Genomic DNA, 16,261 nt, shown 5'->3' with positions numbered 1-16,261 from the left:
CGTGATCACAACGATACAAAGTGTGGTAGTACCCCCGAACAATCTACACCAGTACTGGGGACATCGGGGTTATCTCACCACTACCCGTATTGAAGCAATAACCAACACCCTCCGTTCTTAGATACTCAGAAATCTGAAGGATGGCGATGTGCGCGATAATCCCTGGAGCTCAACTCCCCTGATACTTAGAGGAGATAGGAGGCACCAGGACATGATTCCGTCACATCGAAATCATATAGATTTCACAAATACCCGCGTGATCCTAAAAAAAATTTTGAGCGAGAAAAGGAGTAGAGTTAAAGATTTCCTAAGACGGGAACCTCACCAGAGCAAAGAAGAGGAGAAAAAGAAACCTACTCTCCGATATAACTACGACTCAAAACATTTTCTAGACTCGACTCGGACAAATACGATCACACAAAGGCTCCTATGGTCGTAAGGCTCTGATTACCAACTTGTAACGACCAAGATGCGGTCCTTTCCGATCTGGGGGTCGAGGCCCCGAATTGGAAAGAAGCGCATCTAAGCGTTTCGCAAGCAAGTAACATAGCAAAAATAATAATAAAAATAGACAATTCGGGATTCAACTGTCTTCTTATTAAAACTCATAGTACAACACAGATACAAACAAGGTAGTTTCGGTACGGACTACAAAACATGGAAAATGCTATGCTACCCTGCTGCAGGCCCACGATCACGACCACGGCTCAGTCCTCTGGATAGTTCACGTAAAGGCGGTATGTCTCCTCGTCGTACTGCCACGCCAGCTGGGTGCCCTCGGAATCATCTGTCTCTGGGGTACCTGTACCTGCTGGGAGTTTCGGAGGAATCCGTGAGCCACGGGGACTCAGCAATCTAAGACCTTGGTGCCAGAACTAGTCATGTTATTGGGTAAGGTAGGGGTGAAGTGTATCAGGCTGCAGCGACCTATGCTTGATCAGTGGCTAACTTACGCAAAGTAGAAGTAAAGGTGGTCTATACTAACGCTCGGATTTACTTGATCACGAAGTGATCCTGAACACCTACCTACGGCATTCATAACCCCACCGTGTTCCCGATCGAAGAGAGATCTTCGAAGGGACAATCACGGTTACGCACACAGTTGGCAGTTTTATACCTTTATGTTTAAGTTCTCTAATACCGGATGTTAACAAAAATATTCCAAGTTGCCACATAACCGCGGGCACGGCTTTCCAAAAGATTAAACCCTGCAGGGGTGCTCCAACTAGTCCATCACAAACGAACACAGGCCGCAAAGGCATCCTCTATCACGAATCTCGCGATCTCGTCGGATTCCTTAGAGGAAAACCTCAACTCTGGGGGAAACCAAAGCTTCACTGGGATTCCTATACGCAAGATATACCGCTAAGGTAAGACAAGGCTAGCAGGACCTCCCGACGTGTCGACGACCCTGATAAGAGCCGCGTATCTCAGTCTCAGGACACGACGGATGAGCGACGCGTACAGTGGCCTGATAGAAATCTCTCAAGTTGCCCTGAGTTGGCCCCGCACAGTGCTCTAATTTGGACCAACACTCATGAGGAGCACTGGCCCGGGTTGTTGATTAGAAACCTCGGGGTAGCTATTCCCTATGCAGTTTATTATTAAGTGATTAGCAAATTAACACCAAAGTTGGGTCCTGCCGGACAAGCCTTAGCACTACGCGATTTATCAAGGGGGTCCCCATAACAACCCCGAACGTGTTAGGAGCGATCATTATGGAATCAAACACCGGTAACCGGTAACTAAGGCGGCAATAACGGAACAAAGCACCCGGCAAAAGGCTAGGCCTCCTGTCATTTACCAAGTATATAGGTGCATTAATTAAATAACAAAATCTAAAATAATGATATCAAGCTCATGTTATCACATGAGTCAAAACACCTGCAACTAGCAATGCTAACATTAGCAGCTGAGCAAGCCTACTTGGCCATACAAGTTTGCTAGGAAGGAGTACGGTGTTTGGGCTCATGGCATACGAAGAGGCAATTTAATTTCAGTGGTAGGCAGCGAACAATATGACATGGAAACGAAACTAGCATAACAAGTCTAGAGATGGAATCAAGGTCATATCATCTTGCCTGTGATATCCTCAGCTTGGAATGGTTCTGGTTCGTCCTGCACGTACTCTCCTGACTCCACGTATTCGTTCTCCGATCCTGGTGCTACCCAACATAAGAATAACATCCAATGAACACCAGCACCACAAGATGCAACAATCACATGATGCATGAGATGAAAAATGAGCATGCACCACTATTTCTATCACTAGGACAAGCAAAATAAACTACTGCAAGTTTCTGGACAGAACTGAACACTAAACCATTTTGACATGCATTAGAATGACATGAACAGATGCGGCTCGTAAAAACGGTGCAAAACCATATAAAGAACATTGCAAACGGAGCTACGGATCAACGGGAAACAACGTAACAAGATATGAAGCTCTACGTGGAAGAATCAACACCACACACACACAATTGGCACAAATCTGGTATTCCCAGGTTGCCAAGACATGTAACAACCCAACATGAATGAAATGGAGCAAGGTAGAACACCACAACATCAATTAAGCACATACTTTGATCAAAATGACAAAACTTCATAATCTGCCATAATCTGCATCTTAGCTCTTTGGGAGCTGCATGCAACATAGCTACAGGTCTTCAAACATGACAAATAAAATATGTGGCTGTTGCCAACCAAGAACACTACAAGCACCAGCAAGAATCACAGCAAAAGGAATTAAACTCTAGAAGATACAAGGCCACAAACTTTCCCAAAACCATCAGATCTCAGGGACTTAGTGAAAATTCCTGCACCTGAGTTTCTGTCTCTGTTCTGAAGCTTTTTGACAGCAATCAAAACACAACCTACTAGACTCCAAATGCTTTGAAATTTTACAGGGAGATTCAAAAACATACCAGGTTCAAAATCCTAGCACTGAACTAAGGATAGTTTTCAACAGAATGACCAGCACATCCTCATCTATAGGGGAAGAAAATGTTTCCAGAATCCCAGACTTAGTGAAATTTCAGAGTTCACTAATCTGGAATTTTTCCAGCCACATGCCCACTTTGTCTAGGCATAGTTTGCACACACACAACACCAAGAGGTCATTGACACCGCTATGGTGTAGAGCAAAAACCCCTACTATTAACACACAAAAACCCATGCCCTTGGGCTCCACCTATACCATGGAATCAAGGACCAAACTTTCAACAAAACTGTATATGCAACTCCATAAAGCATTCTTCTAAGATAACAACTACATAGGTTGAGTTCATGTGCACAATGACAAAGTGACATGGGGGTTTGAACCCCATGTTTGTGTCATGCACATCAACAACACCAACACATATACCACACTATCACTAGCATCAAGCACAACAAAATATAACTCCTATGCTAACAAGAGAGTATGCACACCCTCACATATGGGCATGTGATGGTACACACTCTCACATGCACCACAAGGGACACCCTTGGAGTCATGTCACCCTCAAGGTGCAACCCCCATAAGAATCTACCCATGCTTAACTAGCAAACTCCACCTACACATGCTTATCATAGCTAGCAACCTAGTGCATCACATACACACCAAATACATGTGGTGAGGGGGGGGGCATCCACACCCATAATCACACCCCACTAAATCTATACAAGAAAATAAAACTACAAGCACAACATAGCCCACACTAAAGCTCATAAGATGTGGCTACACATGCTGCCCTAGTGCAAACTCTCACACCTTAAAGCACACCACTTACAAGTAACCAAAACAAATTACACAATCTCCTACCAAGTGCATCTTCACACCAAAAAAGTGCAATCATCATAGGTTTCACAAGGCTAGCAAAACACCATCTATCACTTTACTAGTGTACAAAACACACACACAAAGCAATCTGCACCTACCTACACTAGCAGGAAAAAGAACTAAAAGGCCACTTTGTCTAAGAGCTAGAAAAACAGAAATAGAAAGTAAAAGAAAAGACAACAAAAATGCAACAGGGGCTCCTGGGAATCGAACCCAGAGCCTCTGGTGACCAGCAACAACACCAAGCCACCACACTACTGCCACTTTGTCGACAGGGTAGAGGAAGTAACAGGGTAACCTGTTCCTGTGGTCACTGTGCAGTTAATTCAACAAAACAAAAGAGTGCCGAGGGGGGATCGAACCCATGCCCTCCCATCAGGCACAACAACGCGCTACCACTACACTACGAATCGGCGTATGAACTACTATGCGCTGCAAAAGAGAAGAAAACAACCCCCTGCTCATCTGCTACCGGCGACTGACGAATCGGCGTGTGAACTACTATGCGCTGCACATGAAGTAGGTCCAAAAAGGGTAGGTTCTACACTTGGGGCATTACAGATGTCTAGCTGAGTAGCTGGATATTGTGTTCTGACGGTGCATTGTTAGTATGTGAAAGACATTGTATGAAGAATCTTTGTTGATCACTCCAAAGGTTCCATCAATTATATTTATGTATAGATATATACTATACTTGCATCCTCAACCACATGGACATGGTTTACTAATGGAAGTGTGACTCTGTGATGACATGTTCTCTCTATTATTTTATTTTTATTTTTCCTGATTAGCAAAATCCTTACAGCGGTAGTCTTGGGATGTTTTTGTCCCTATAATAACTACAATGTTGATTCTAGATTGTTTTTGCAAAGAGTGCAGTTGAGCATGGCTTAGGTGCTGATCTTGTTTGTCATTTATGCGTGCTAAATTAGTAATTGAACCTATTAAGTTTTGAAGGATGCTGAAAACATGTGGACACGCATATCTGCTATCTTATGCTATTGTTGGTATTTTGAGGCCGCACAGTGTGGTTCATGTTTATCATGCATTGCTCTATGTGAACTTCTCATGCATATAGAATGTTCAATGATATAATCAAGTTTTTTGCTTGTGATATATCATGTTTCTCACTTTCTAAAATGAATCTTGGTGGTCTCAGAAAATTATCACACGAATATCATCAATAATAGATCCAATCTTCACATGATAATATTTGTTGCTATGTTATATCGGCTTGTAGGCATTATGTTGTAGCATATATAATTCTATATTGAAGTGTGTATGAAACATGAAATTATTTCATTGTCTAAATAAAAGCTATTGGCCATAATGTGATTGATATATTATTATACACATTTATTTCAATTAATGCCGTATAATGACACAACAATCAAATTATATATTTTTTCTTGCCCGGTGCAACGCACGGTATTTGTACTAGTTGAAACCAAACAGGGCCTAAGCACGGGGGCATGCGCTTGGTTCGTCACGAACTTTAAGTCCTGATCCGGCTTTGCATCTATCGTTCGAGCTTGAGCGTGATGGCGCCGCCGACCTTGCTTCCTAGGGCGAGCGCGTTGCGGCCTCTTGCCCCAGCCTCTTCTTCTCCCGCCCGTGCGCACGTCGTCCGAACGCCCCGCACGCCGCCACGCACAGCGCGTCCCATGTCGCTGGTGAGCTCCGTCGATCGATCAGTCGACCGATCGCCCTGTACCGTTCATATGCCTGCACCTGCACGTCTCGCTGCTATGAGTAACGTGTGCCGTACGTCGATCGCAACTCTGCACTCAGCGCAGCGGCGTCGACGAGGCCGCCGCCACCACTGGTGGCGCCGACGCGAAACCTTACCGGTGGCCGTGGGGAGACGAGGACCCTCCCAAGTACGTGGAGGAGGACATCGTGGAAACCCACCTCAGGTTCGTGCGCGAGTCCAGGGAGGCGGTGGCTGCGCTCAAGGCCGCGGCCGCCGACGCGTGCCGTGCGCTCATAGACAACTTCGGCCATATCCGCTCTCTCAAGACCGTCTACGACGTCGAGGACTACCACGTCGGCATGCCTTTCGGTATGTTTACCTTACCGGTTTTTATACAGTATAAAAGCAGCTTGGTTCAAACACTATTCATAGTTCAGCTAAAGCCGGAAATGCATTTCGGATAAAAAGTTTAAAATGAAAAAAAAATTGTTTGTGTACTTAGGGGGTGTTCGGAGTCCCTCCGCTCCACACTCAGCTCCCGGAGCTGACGGAGCTACAGGCTAAAATATTGGAGTTGAGAAATAGATGCTCCGTGGATCCGTGGAGCTGGTGAACAGCCGAACAGGCCTTTAGTCACATCTAAATGCTACCTGCAAATTTTGAGGGGAAAAGGTTAAACATTTTGACTTGTGCAAAAAAAACCAAATTGAACATCAACGGTTATCCCAAAATGTCACCCTAAATTTGTTTTTTGGCCGACGAAACATCGCTGCCCTTTATCACACAAAAATTGTCATGCATGTTTGCTTCACTAATACAATCATCTACAAACAATTTCAGATTTTTTTTAAAACATTTAATATGTTTTTCTGTATTACTGTTCATTCGGGAGCACATGCTCCCGGGAGCCAAAACACCATTCCCAAATAAAGAGGCTAAATAAAATCTGGTGACTGTATAGCTCGGACCCATCCGCGGACATTGACCGGTCACGTCTTAAATAATTCATTCCACAACCGAATATTTTATATTAAAATCCTCAAATCTATACAAAAACATGCAACATATAAAATATACGTACTACATATAATCTATCCATTCTTCGTCGGAAATGTCGATGATCTCCGTGCCCTCCGGTGAATAAATGGCCGCATGCCGCTACTTCGCCCCCTCCTACGCCTTTTCGGTGGATTCAACGCGGCACCTCTCTTATAACCTATCCATGACCTAGAGGGGTGGGCGTTCGGTAGAAACCGCAGCGGAGAGCTACTTTCTACCGAACAGCAGCATGGCCACCTCCTCGGTGGATGCTGCAACGCAGCGAGGCCGCTGGCACTATGACGACCACTCAGATGGCGCCGACCTCGCTTTAACGAAACGTGGGTAGGGTTGCGACAGCGTTGGACTTTGCGACCATAATGACGACGAAACTGCGCGGTCAAGGGAGGTGAGAAAGCATGCGGTGTGGGAGCGCTTGAGGTGGAGATGCGAGGCGAGGAGAGAGACGGATGGGAGAGGAAGATCAGACGACCCCAATGCACCTCAAGGGATTCACTACACTTTGGACAGAATTGAAGAATCCAAACATGGACCAACCAACTAATATTGTCTCTAAAACGATTGATCCAACTTCAAATAGGGAAAAAATAACTTGGGTTGGATCTAGAGACATTGCTACCGACCTGCACCGGTGAACGACGCTAGTGGATGGAGGATGGTGGGGAGAAAGGGAAAAGGTGGACCAATTGTAGGGGACTAGAAGAAGTCAACCTGGTGGCTGCGTGATGACGGCCTGAACAAATCCGGTGACAACGAGCTAGACGTGGAGGAGGTTGCGGTTGTCCATGAGAAAATCAGGATGGAGTTTGGTGATCAAGGTCGACGTCATCATCGACAATCAAATGATGCGGGAGATATCGGAGCAAGATAAACACACCAGCCAGTCAGGTGAAAATGCATGTAGACTTTGTGCAAGGTGGTGGGAGTAAGCGGCCATGACGGGATTAAGGGGAGGGGTGGGATGACAGATCTGGGTTGTGGGTAGGTGGCGGAAGCCGGCACAGGTGGGTGGTGGCACCGGGGAAGCCCTACGTGATGGAGGTGAGAAAGAATGAGAAGGGGGCGAAGGTGGTGCTGGAGCAGGTGGCGGCGGTGAGGAACATATGGGGCATAGGGGCCAAAGAATGAGAGTCGAGCGAGGCAAAAAGAGAAAACCAGAGGGTGACAACGCAAGGGTGGGAATGTCGATGGAGGAGAGGGGGTGTTCTTACTCTGATCTCTAGAATCGTTAGTCCTTACCAATATCACTAGTACATAATTTTAGTTGATACATATACAAAATGGCTTCTTGCATGCATATCATGTTTTTCTGCTCTAATCTAATTCAATTGTTGGTCATTACTGTCTCATCCCAACAATTAGCAATTTATTTCTTCCTTGTTCAGGTGTGATCATTGCCTGCATCGGTTGCTATCAACTGTGGAAGCTAGATCCCTCAACATTCCTAGATGTTGTACTAGGCTACGCATTCTACAGGTTTAGTGTCTTGGGTTCACACATCCGGAGACAGGGATTCTCGAATGACCTGTTTGGACGCCTCAAGTTTGGTCAGTTGTTGCACTACACAGTTGGAAATTGAAACTTGTATGTCTAATATAAACCATTGAAAATGACACACTCTTCTTTCTATGCAGTTATTGTTGTAATCATGGCCGTGAAAGATTTCAGGAAAAATCTTGCTCCCATTGATGCTATCAGGTATGAGTACTGGCTTCATTTTATATTGCAACTTTTTCTGCAAGGATATTTCTATACTACATCGAGTACCTAATTATTTTCTTGTTGAGATTACAAGAAGCAATGATTTAGAAGTTTAATTGCATTGCAATCAACAAAGTAATATATTCTATATACATGATGCCCTACAGTAGTTGCAGTCAAACTCTCGCCTAATTTCGGTACTGATGCATACACCATTATTAAGATTGGCCAAATAATTAGAGAACACTATATTCTGTACAAAACATTACCCACATGTTTCTACAACAGTCAATTTGCGCCTTGAACACGCGTATCCTTGCTTATAAGAGATTAAAGCATTTAATTTGGTCCAGTGACTACTCATAATATATATTTTTTAAATTATGTCCATAGGTCTGAACACTATGTCGTATGCACACATTTCTTTTTTCAAAATGTCTATAGGTCTGCAGTTCCATGTTAACTTTTGATGGCATGAGTTTCCAGCATACAAAAGGAATATTTGCATCCTGCAAATTTATATGGAAACATCTGAAGAACCATTATACTTTAGTGACACAATCATATATATGTTGCAAGTGCAGAAATTCGCATCCTACACTTTGAGTATTGCACTCCACTTTAACGATGCAACAGTGTAGGTATATTTGCACTAGCGCATTGTTGAGCTGGTCTTACTTGTATGTCACATAATTATAGGTTCGAGTTAAGGATTTTCTTTTGGGAAATAAATGTATCTTTATTATAGAAAATACATTAACAATATTCGTACATGTCAAATCCTAGTAGGAGTAATATTATCCTAGTGAAAAAGGGTTTAAAAGGATAATCATGTTCTTTACAAAAAACAAAAAAGTGGAAGAGTGCACACCAAATGTTCCTCAATAAAAATAAGTGTTTAGAGGGTAGAGATGTGGTTCCATTCGGTTGTCCCATTCGGCAGAACAGAAACAACAATGTACCTGAATCTTTACTATTAAAGCAGGATGTGCCGTCGTGATGGTTCAACCTCCGCGATGGTTCGACGATCGATCCCACCTCTGGATCCACGTAAAGAAAAACGGTCCCAGCGATCGATCCAAAAAAACCTTCGTTCGACCTCCCACCCGTCCAGGCCCAGCACCCCCACGACGCCTCCGCTCGCCCACCCCCACGACGCATACCCTTTCACTTCCTATCACGAGCGGCCTCCCTCTGCTCTACCGACGGTTTGCTCTTCTCCATCTGCAGCCGGATACCCGCTCACCGCACCACACCCATGTTTCCTCGCTCCTGTGGTTCCTCCCTGAACCCCCGCCGCCGCCGCCGCCGCCTCATCTCCCTCTCGTTGCACCGCTCGCCTCGTGTCTCTCTCCTGGCGGCTGTGGTGTAGCGAGGCGCGATGGCTGCTCTGGGGCGTGTGTGGCTCGGTGAGCTGAGGGTGCGCGGGGTCGGTGGCCGGAGTGTGTGCGGCGGTCGGAGGTCAAGGACGAGTGGGGGTGGCGGCCGGCTGCAGGGGTTCGCGTGTGGTAGGCATGAGCTGTCGGCTGGCAGAGTGCGCGGAGGCGGTAGTACCTTTTCTCTGAATTTTGCCTCAAACAGCAGCAGTAGCAGGGTCACGAACATGATCAACAATGCTATCTGAATTTTCCCCTTCTGAATCTCCCTAGGAGGCGCTCGCGCTGCAGGAACTAGGCATGACCGGGCCCGTCGCCATCGCAAAGAGGCGCTCCCGCTCGCTCGCTATCGCCGGCAACGAACGCCGACTGCCGATCTCCGACTCCTCCGTCAAAGTCGTCTTCACCGGCCGTCATCGACTTGGTCTTCGTCGGCCTCGCCCTCGATTCGTTAAAGCGCTTGTCCGACCTCGTCGGTGAGGCCGCGCGGATCTTGAAGCCGGAGGGCCATCTCGTCGTGCTCACCTCCAGCATCGTTGATGCCTACAACCTCCGCTCGCCAACCACTGCGCCCCCGGCCGGTGATGGACGAGATGGCCTACAGCATCAACGGCGAGAACGCGCACTACGGCACCACCGCCAACCCCTGCGCCCCCGGCCACGTCCCCGGCGGCTCCTCCAGCGGCTCCGTTGTCGCCGTCGCCGCCAGCCTCGCCGACTTCGCCCTCGGCACCAACACCGGCGGCAGCGTCAGGGTGCCCGCCGCATACTGCGGCATCTTCGGCCTCCGCCCCTCCCACAGAGTGGTCTCCGCCGAGAACGTCGTCCCCATGGCGCAGATGTTCGACACTGTCGGTAATTCCATTCTAGCCGTGCTACTGTCATTCATTCGGATGTTCAGCACACAACATTATTCGTCTACTCAAGTGTTTATTCAGTTCTATGAAACCATGTCATTGTGTCTCTGCTTACACAGGATGGTTTGCCAGAGATGTAGCTACATTGTACCGTGTGAGCGACGTGTTGCTGCCGCCGGTCTCAACCAACACTGCCGATGCCGAGCTGCGACAACCGAGCCGTGTCATGATTCAACGCACTACGACCTGTTGCCTAGCTACCGGTAACTGAGTAAGATGGAAGGCATTTTCTTTCTCTGTCCATTCTTTTGTTTGTTCTTCTCATGGTGCTGGGCCGTGTAATGTCCAAAGAAAAGGAAGTCCCTCTTTGGGGTACATTGTGGCGGTAAAGAATTGGGACAAGTTAGTTAGGTAATAAAGAGTTTTTGAGTCCCAACAGTCTTTGCAAATGTACAGTTCATCCTCGGTGTTAGATAAGCGGACTTGTCTGTTCTCAAGTATAATCTTACACATACATCAATGTGGATATCCTGAAAGTTGCTTCAACTGTTCGAATACAATGGCATGTGCTGTTTGAAATGAGGATGGTTATGAACTCACTCCCGACTCTTTTGCCGCACCTGTTAGCACTATTTTGGTTGTATATATGGAATGAAGGTTACTGATCTTGCCCAACTTAGGTTGTGTTTGGTTGAGCTGCAGATTATGTTGTTGCTGGGCTGCAGATTCATTTGTACACCACAATTAATAATGTCGACATACAGCTCATTCATCTAGCTATGTATCTACTTATAATAATGTAGATTTTTCCTGATGACTTGAGATGAACCAACTTTGGTAGATTCTACTGCAGTATATATCTTATATTTGGGTTATGTATTTATCAAGTTCCAGTAAGTAATCCATGCTTGCACTGAACAACACATGTGTATTGTATCATTTATTTGTTTTCCCTCTCAAACAAAAATGTGTATTGTATGATTGGTGATGTTTCCTGTACAGTATAATATCCAGATATTCCCTTGATAAATATGGTTGTGCAAGTTATCACCATTACTTTATAGGGGACTGGTTATTCAGGCCTTCTTTTTTCTTGTTTTCTGGTACAGTAGTGACGTTACAGTAGAAAAAATAATAATCTATGATGAACCTTTGATTGCACTGAATTTTTTATATATCTTTGTGAAATCCCCCTCCTGAATTTTATATATCTTTGTGGGGCAAAATCCCCTGATTGGTAACAGCAGAGATTTTTACAGATGTAGCCGAGCGGCTAAACACATGAAGGGATTTGCGCAGAGTTGGGAGAGGGAACGGGGCTAGCAAGGAGTTTCTTCTCATTCAGTGAAAGTTATCTCTTTTCTTTCCGTTTTTCTAACTTTGATGCTTTCTACTCCCTCCGATCCATAATAACTGTCGCAATCTCGAACTAAGGTTAGTTCAAAACTGCACAAAATGGATTTAGTTTCGCCTACATACGTAGTTCATATTTGTGAAATATCCAAAATGCCTTATATTTGTGAAATATTCCAATTCATATGTAGTCCATATTGAAATATCCAAAACACCTTATATTTGTGAACAAAGGGAATATACAGTTAGATGGGTCTCATCTGCCTTTTTTGAGTGGCAGTGCACAAAATGGATTTAGTTTCGCCTACATAATTGCTTATTATTGTGATGAAAATAGCACTACTATGTGTGTAATCTTCCTAAGGGTAGTGCTTGTGCCACCACTATGCTGGCAACGGAACTCCTTTAAATTGTGGAAGTGCAGATAAGAAATGTGGAACCAAACACCCACTATAATTAATTTCTGATGCAAAAGTTAAATTGTTGACAATTCGATGTATGTACTGGTGTACTGATGTTTCTGTATTCACCATGCTATGATATAAACAGGTCTTGCCAACGTAGAAGAAAAGGGGTACTTGACGCGAAGGCGAGCACAGTCATATGGATGGATGATGATGCAAGGTGGAGCCAACCCTTTGATCCCTCACAAATCTCACTGAAATATTGATCATTTCACACTAAGTCGATGGACGTAGACTGAAAGGCTACGAATAATTATCTGAAGCCTGAAGCTCGTTCATCATCAGGCATGAGCAATCCAAGAGGCTGTTGTGATACCATCCGTGCCTCCGCAGATTCTCTTGTCATATCCTCCGTGGACCAGACACCGGATCATGCAAAGCCTGCAGGGCATCTTCATTGTTGAGATGGAAAGGGCTCAGGTCCGTGTGTTGTTGCCATCTTTGCTCGTGCTGCAGAATCTCTTCAGAAACGTTAACCTTTTCTTTCCCAGGTTCATCAACTGCCAAGTTATTTGAGACTTGTTAGCTAATTAAAACGCACGGAGATGTATCAGACAGTGGAATCTCCAAGGACCGGGACAAAACAGAAAGAATGCGAAGGAGCTATTGGTCGTCGAGGACATCGGTCCAGTGTCCGGGACCGGGAGCTCTAGCCAGGGACAGCATGATTCAATTGCCACTGGGGAGAGGACGAGTGAGGCTGCCTTGGCGTGGTGGCCTACCGGTTCTGGCAACCCGCGGAGACATGTTCCAAGTACCAAAATGGTCGCCCGTGGAGGAATATTGAGCACGGAGCACCCAGCGGTGTGCGTGTCAGAACTCGGAAGGAGGAAATGTGGCAGCCTGCCGGCCTGCCATCATGAACCTCGAGGACTTGGACGGACGGAGCTCGGAGCCTCGAGCGAGCAGTTCAGATTTCAGGTAGATAGATAGATAGATTCTGCGTCTGGAGATCTGAAATCTCTCTTGGCGCATTCGGGTATAAAGGAGAAGCTCGGATCAATCAGGCTCAGGTTCCTCGTTGGCTTGCAGGCTTGGCTTCTTTCCCATCAGTTCAATACTTCCAATTGTTCCAGGGTAACTATATTGGAGACAAACATAATCCAGTGAGGTATGTACTTTGTTTCAATAATATATCTCAGATGTTGAAAGAAGATTAAATAAAAGAGGTAAGATGAATTGAAGAAAATAGGAGAGGCCTCCACCTGTACTAATCAGTTTGAATTGGCTTTTGAGAATCTCTAAAAGTGGAAACCATGTTGTTGATATATCTGTGATTGATAGTTTATGCGGTGCTGCACAATGGTAAATATATATGTTCTTGCCAAGAACAGAATCTTCAGTAGTCTGACTTCAATAAAATAGTATGGCAATAATTTAGCATCTTTTCACTGATTTTCAATATATGCCAATATATGAGCATCTTTTTTTCACAAGTTTTAAAAGGAATAATTCAAAATCTGCAGATGATCACTATAGTGTCAAATCCAATTTCTTTTGCCATCTTATGGGTGAAAATGCATTGTAAAAAGTGAATCATATTAGCGTTTCCCTAACCTTGAAACTGATGCTTGTTATAATGTGCAAACTTCCAAATTGGGACAATTTAGATCATGATATGATTTGGAGAGTTGATGCATGATTGCACATGGCTAACAAAATGGAAAAAAAATCAATCGTCACCAATATAGAGGTATTTCACATGTGCAGGTTTGGTTCATGATTGCAGGTGCATGTAGGATTCAATTTGTGCATGAAAAGTCTATATATGCATATCCAATAATGATTACTTCATTTTCAAATTCAAATGCGCACCTGTTGTGCGCATGACAAGTGCATGAATAAAATAGTATCATGTTGCGTGCACATTGTGCTTTTTTTGAATAATGTGTCATATTTCAATATTTGTGTTTGAATATTGATGTGTGTAGAACTACTTCCTGCAGTGAGTGAGCTAGACTGCATCACGTCTTCTCATAGCCTACCACCGCCAGTCAAGTATCAAGCTGGTTCTCGATCGTTATCGAGCTTGACGAGTACTTCCTCTCTCGCTGCTTCGCCGATCCAGGCCCCATTTACGTGGGAGCTACTTTTTTGATAGATTGGAAAAGGAGATGCTTTGATAGGAGAAAAGGAACCCAAAGATCGAACGTGCATATCACAAGAAACTTTCAGTGAAATGTTATTATGTACATTTCCGGTGTTAGATATTGAGAACCTGAAGAATATACACACACACTTATATATTCCGTGTGATGGTAGTTTGTTGTCATAGTTTTCTGTTAACCAGCAATGTTGGCTCTTAGTGTCATGTTGAAACTTGGAGGTGATCGGGTCGTATGCTTTTTGGGTTGTATACTATATAATAGAAGATTTTGAAAAGAGGGCCTACACACCATGGCAAGAAAAAGGTGAAGGAAAGAAATGGCAATGAAAAAAATATCGTTTTATCTTCTTACAAGGAAAGAGTGGTTGAAGAGACACGACAATTGCCTATGCAGGAAGAAGCATGAGGGAATAAACGTATAGAGAATGAATTTGTTATTATAGATATCAAAATCACATGATGTCATGTTTGAAAGACACTTTTAAATTAAAACAATTATTTAATAACAATGTGTTTCGTTGCTCCGTGGCAACGCACGGGCAGTAAACTAGTTTGATTTAATAAATTAATAAAGGATGCAAGGTGCTACATTGCCAATATATTTTGATATATGCACCAAAATGAAGCAATTTAAACACATTTGATACTATGCATGCTGCTACCATTGAAATATATGTTTATTTATGCACCAAAATAAAGTAGAATCAACACTTTAAGATATACTCCTTAGTGCTACAATGCCAGTATATGTCGATTTATGCACCGCGGTCTGCGGAGTGTTATTTAACATCGTGTAAAAAAAATTGAGTTGTCTTGTGCCTAAAAAAATAGAGTGAATACTTGCCAAATGCAGTGCTTTCCATTTGATAGGTAGAGTATGTATTCGGGCTTCATGGAGCTCTCACTAGTGGAAAACGGGCCTTTGGCCGGGACCCTTTAGTCCCGGCCTGCCTCTGGACCGGGACTAAAGGCCCGGCCACGTCGCCCCAAATCGCAATGACTCCCTCGAGGCTTTAGTCCCGGCCCGTAAGGAGCCTTTAGTCCCGGTTTGTGTCCCAAACCGGGACTATAGGGCTACGCGGTGTGCAGCCCGCATGTGCGCCACCTTTAGTCCCGGTTTGTGTCTCAAACCGGGACTAAAGTCCTCTGCCTATATATAGCACATGCCCCCTCTCCCCTCTTCCTTGCATTTTTCTTGGATGGAAGAGTGTGGGTGTGTGCTAGCTCTCCATTTTTATGCACTAGAGGTGTTTGTTGAAATGTGTGTTAGAGCGATGCCGCTTCAGTTCACCGAACACAACTACGATATGAGATGCCTGAGCCACGCTTAAACCTCTTCCTCTTTATTTCTACTTATTCTAAAAGGTTAGAAACTATATTTCCTCGTTTAGACCGTGCGGTACTAATTTTTAGGATCGTGATTGTATTTGATATACTGTCGTATAACGCAAATGAGCCATCCATGGATGTACGGTGATCGACGCACAGCCGCTTACAGAGAAGGCGTGCATTCTTTTCGAGATGCAGCCGATGCGAACAAGCATGGTGGTGGCTATATGTTTTGTCCATGTGTTGAATGTCGGAATGAGAAGGATTACACTTCCTCAAGAGTCATTCAGAGCCACCTGCTTCGGTCCGGTTTTATGTCGGGCTATAATGTTTGGACCAAGCACGGAGAAAGAGGGGTTATGATGGAAGACGACGATGAAGAAGAAGAGAACGATGATGACAACTACCGATCTATGTTCCCTGAGTATGCTGATACCGCAATGGAAGACAATGAAGAAGAAGACCAGGATGAAGAACGGGAACCAGATGAGCCCGCTGATGA

At 44.6% G+C, this 16,261-nt stretch overlaps 1 protein-coding gene across 8 annotated transcripts; it reads left to right on the top strand.

Annotated features, from left to right (window-relative positions):
• The first annotated feature begins 9,381 nt into the window (after positions 1-9,381).
• LOC123399538 (amidase 1-like) lies at positions 9,382-14,731 on the top strand. Of its 8 annotated transcripts, none has more exons than XM_045093938.1 (6): positions 9,382-9,820; positions 9,923-10,504; positions 10,626-10,769; positions 11,766-11,940; positions 12,409-12,743; positions 12,815-14,731. In XM_045093938.1, the coding sequence occupies exons 2-4, from the start codon at positions 10,189-10,191 to the stop codon at positions 11,789-11,791; spliced, it is 486 nt and encodes a 161-aa protein (XP_044949873.1). In that variant the 5' UTR covers positions 9,382-9,820; positions 9,923-10,188; the 3' UTR covers positions 11,792-11,940; positions 12,409-12,743; positions 12,815-14,731. The 8 variants fall into 8 exon arrangements, with proteins under 8 accessions (XP_044949873.1, XP_044949877.1, XP_044949875.1 ...); XM_045093942.1 differs by having other exon boundaries at positions 11,766-12,483; positions 12,657-12,743; XM_045093940.1 differs by having other exon boundaries at positions 11,766-12,483; positions 12,609-12,743.
• The last annotated feature ends 1,530 nt before the right edge of the window (positions 14,732-16,261 follow it).

The sequence above is a fragment of the Hordeum vulgare genome, chromosome 5H (genome assembly GCF_904849725.1).
Source record: "Hordeum vulgare subsp. vulgare chromosome 5H, MorexV3_pseudomolecules_assembly, whole genome shotgun sequence".
Lineage (NCBI taxonomy): Eukaryota > Viridiplantae > Streptophyta > Magnoliopsida > Poales > Poaceae > Hordeum > Hordeum vulgare.
The sequence above is the reverse complement of the archived record's forward strand: the minus strand, read 5'-3'. Positions and strand labels throughout refer to the sequence as shown.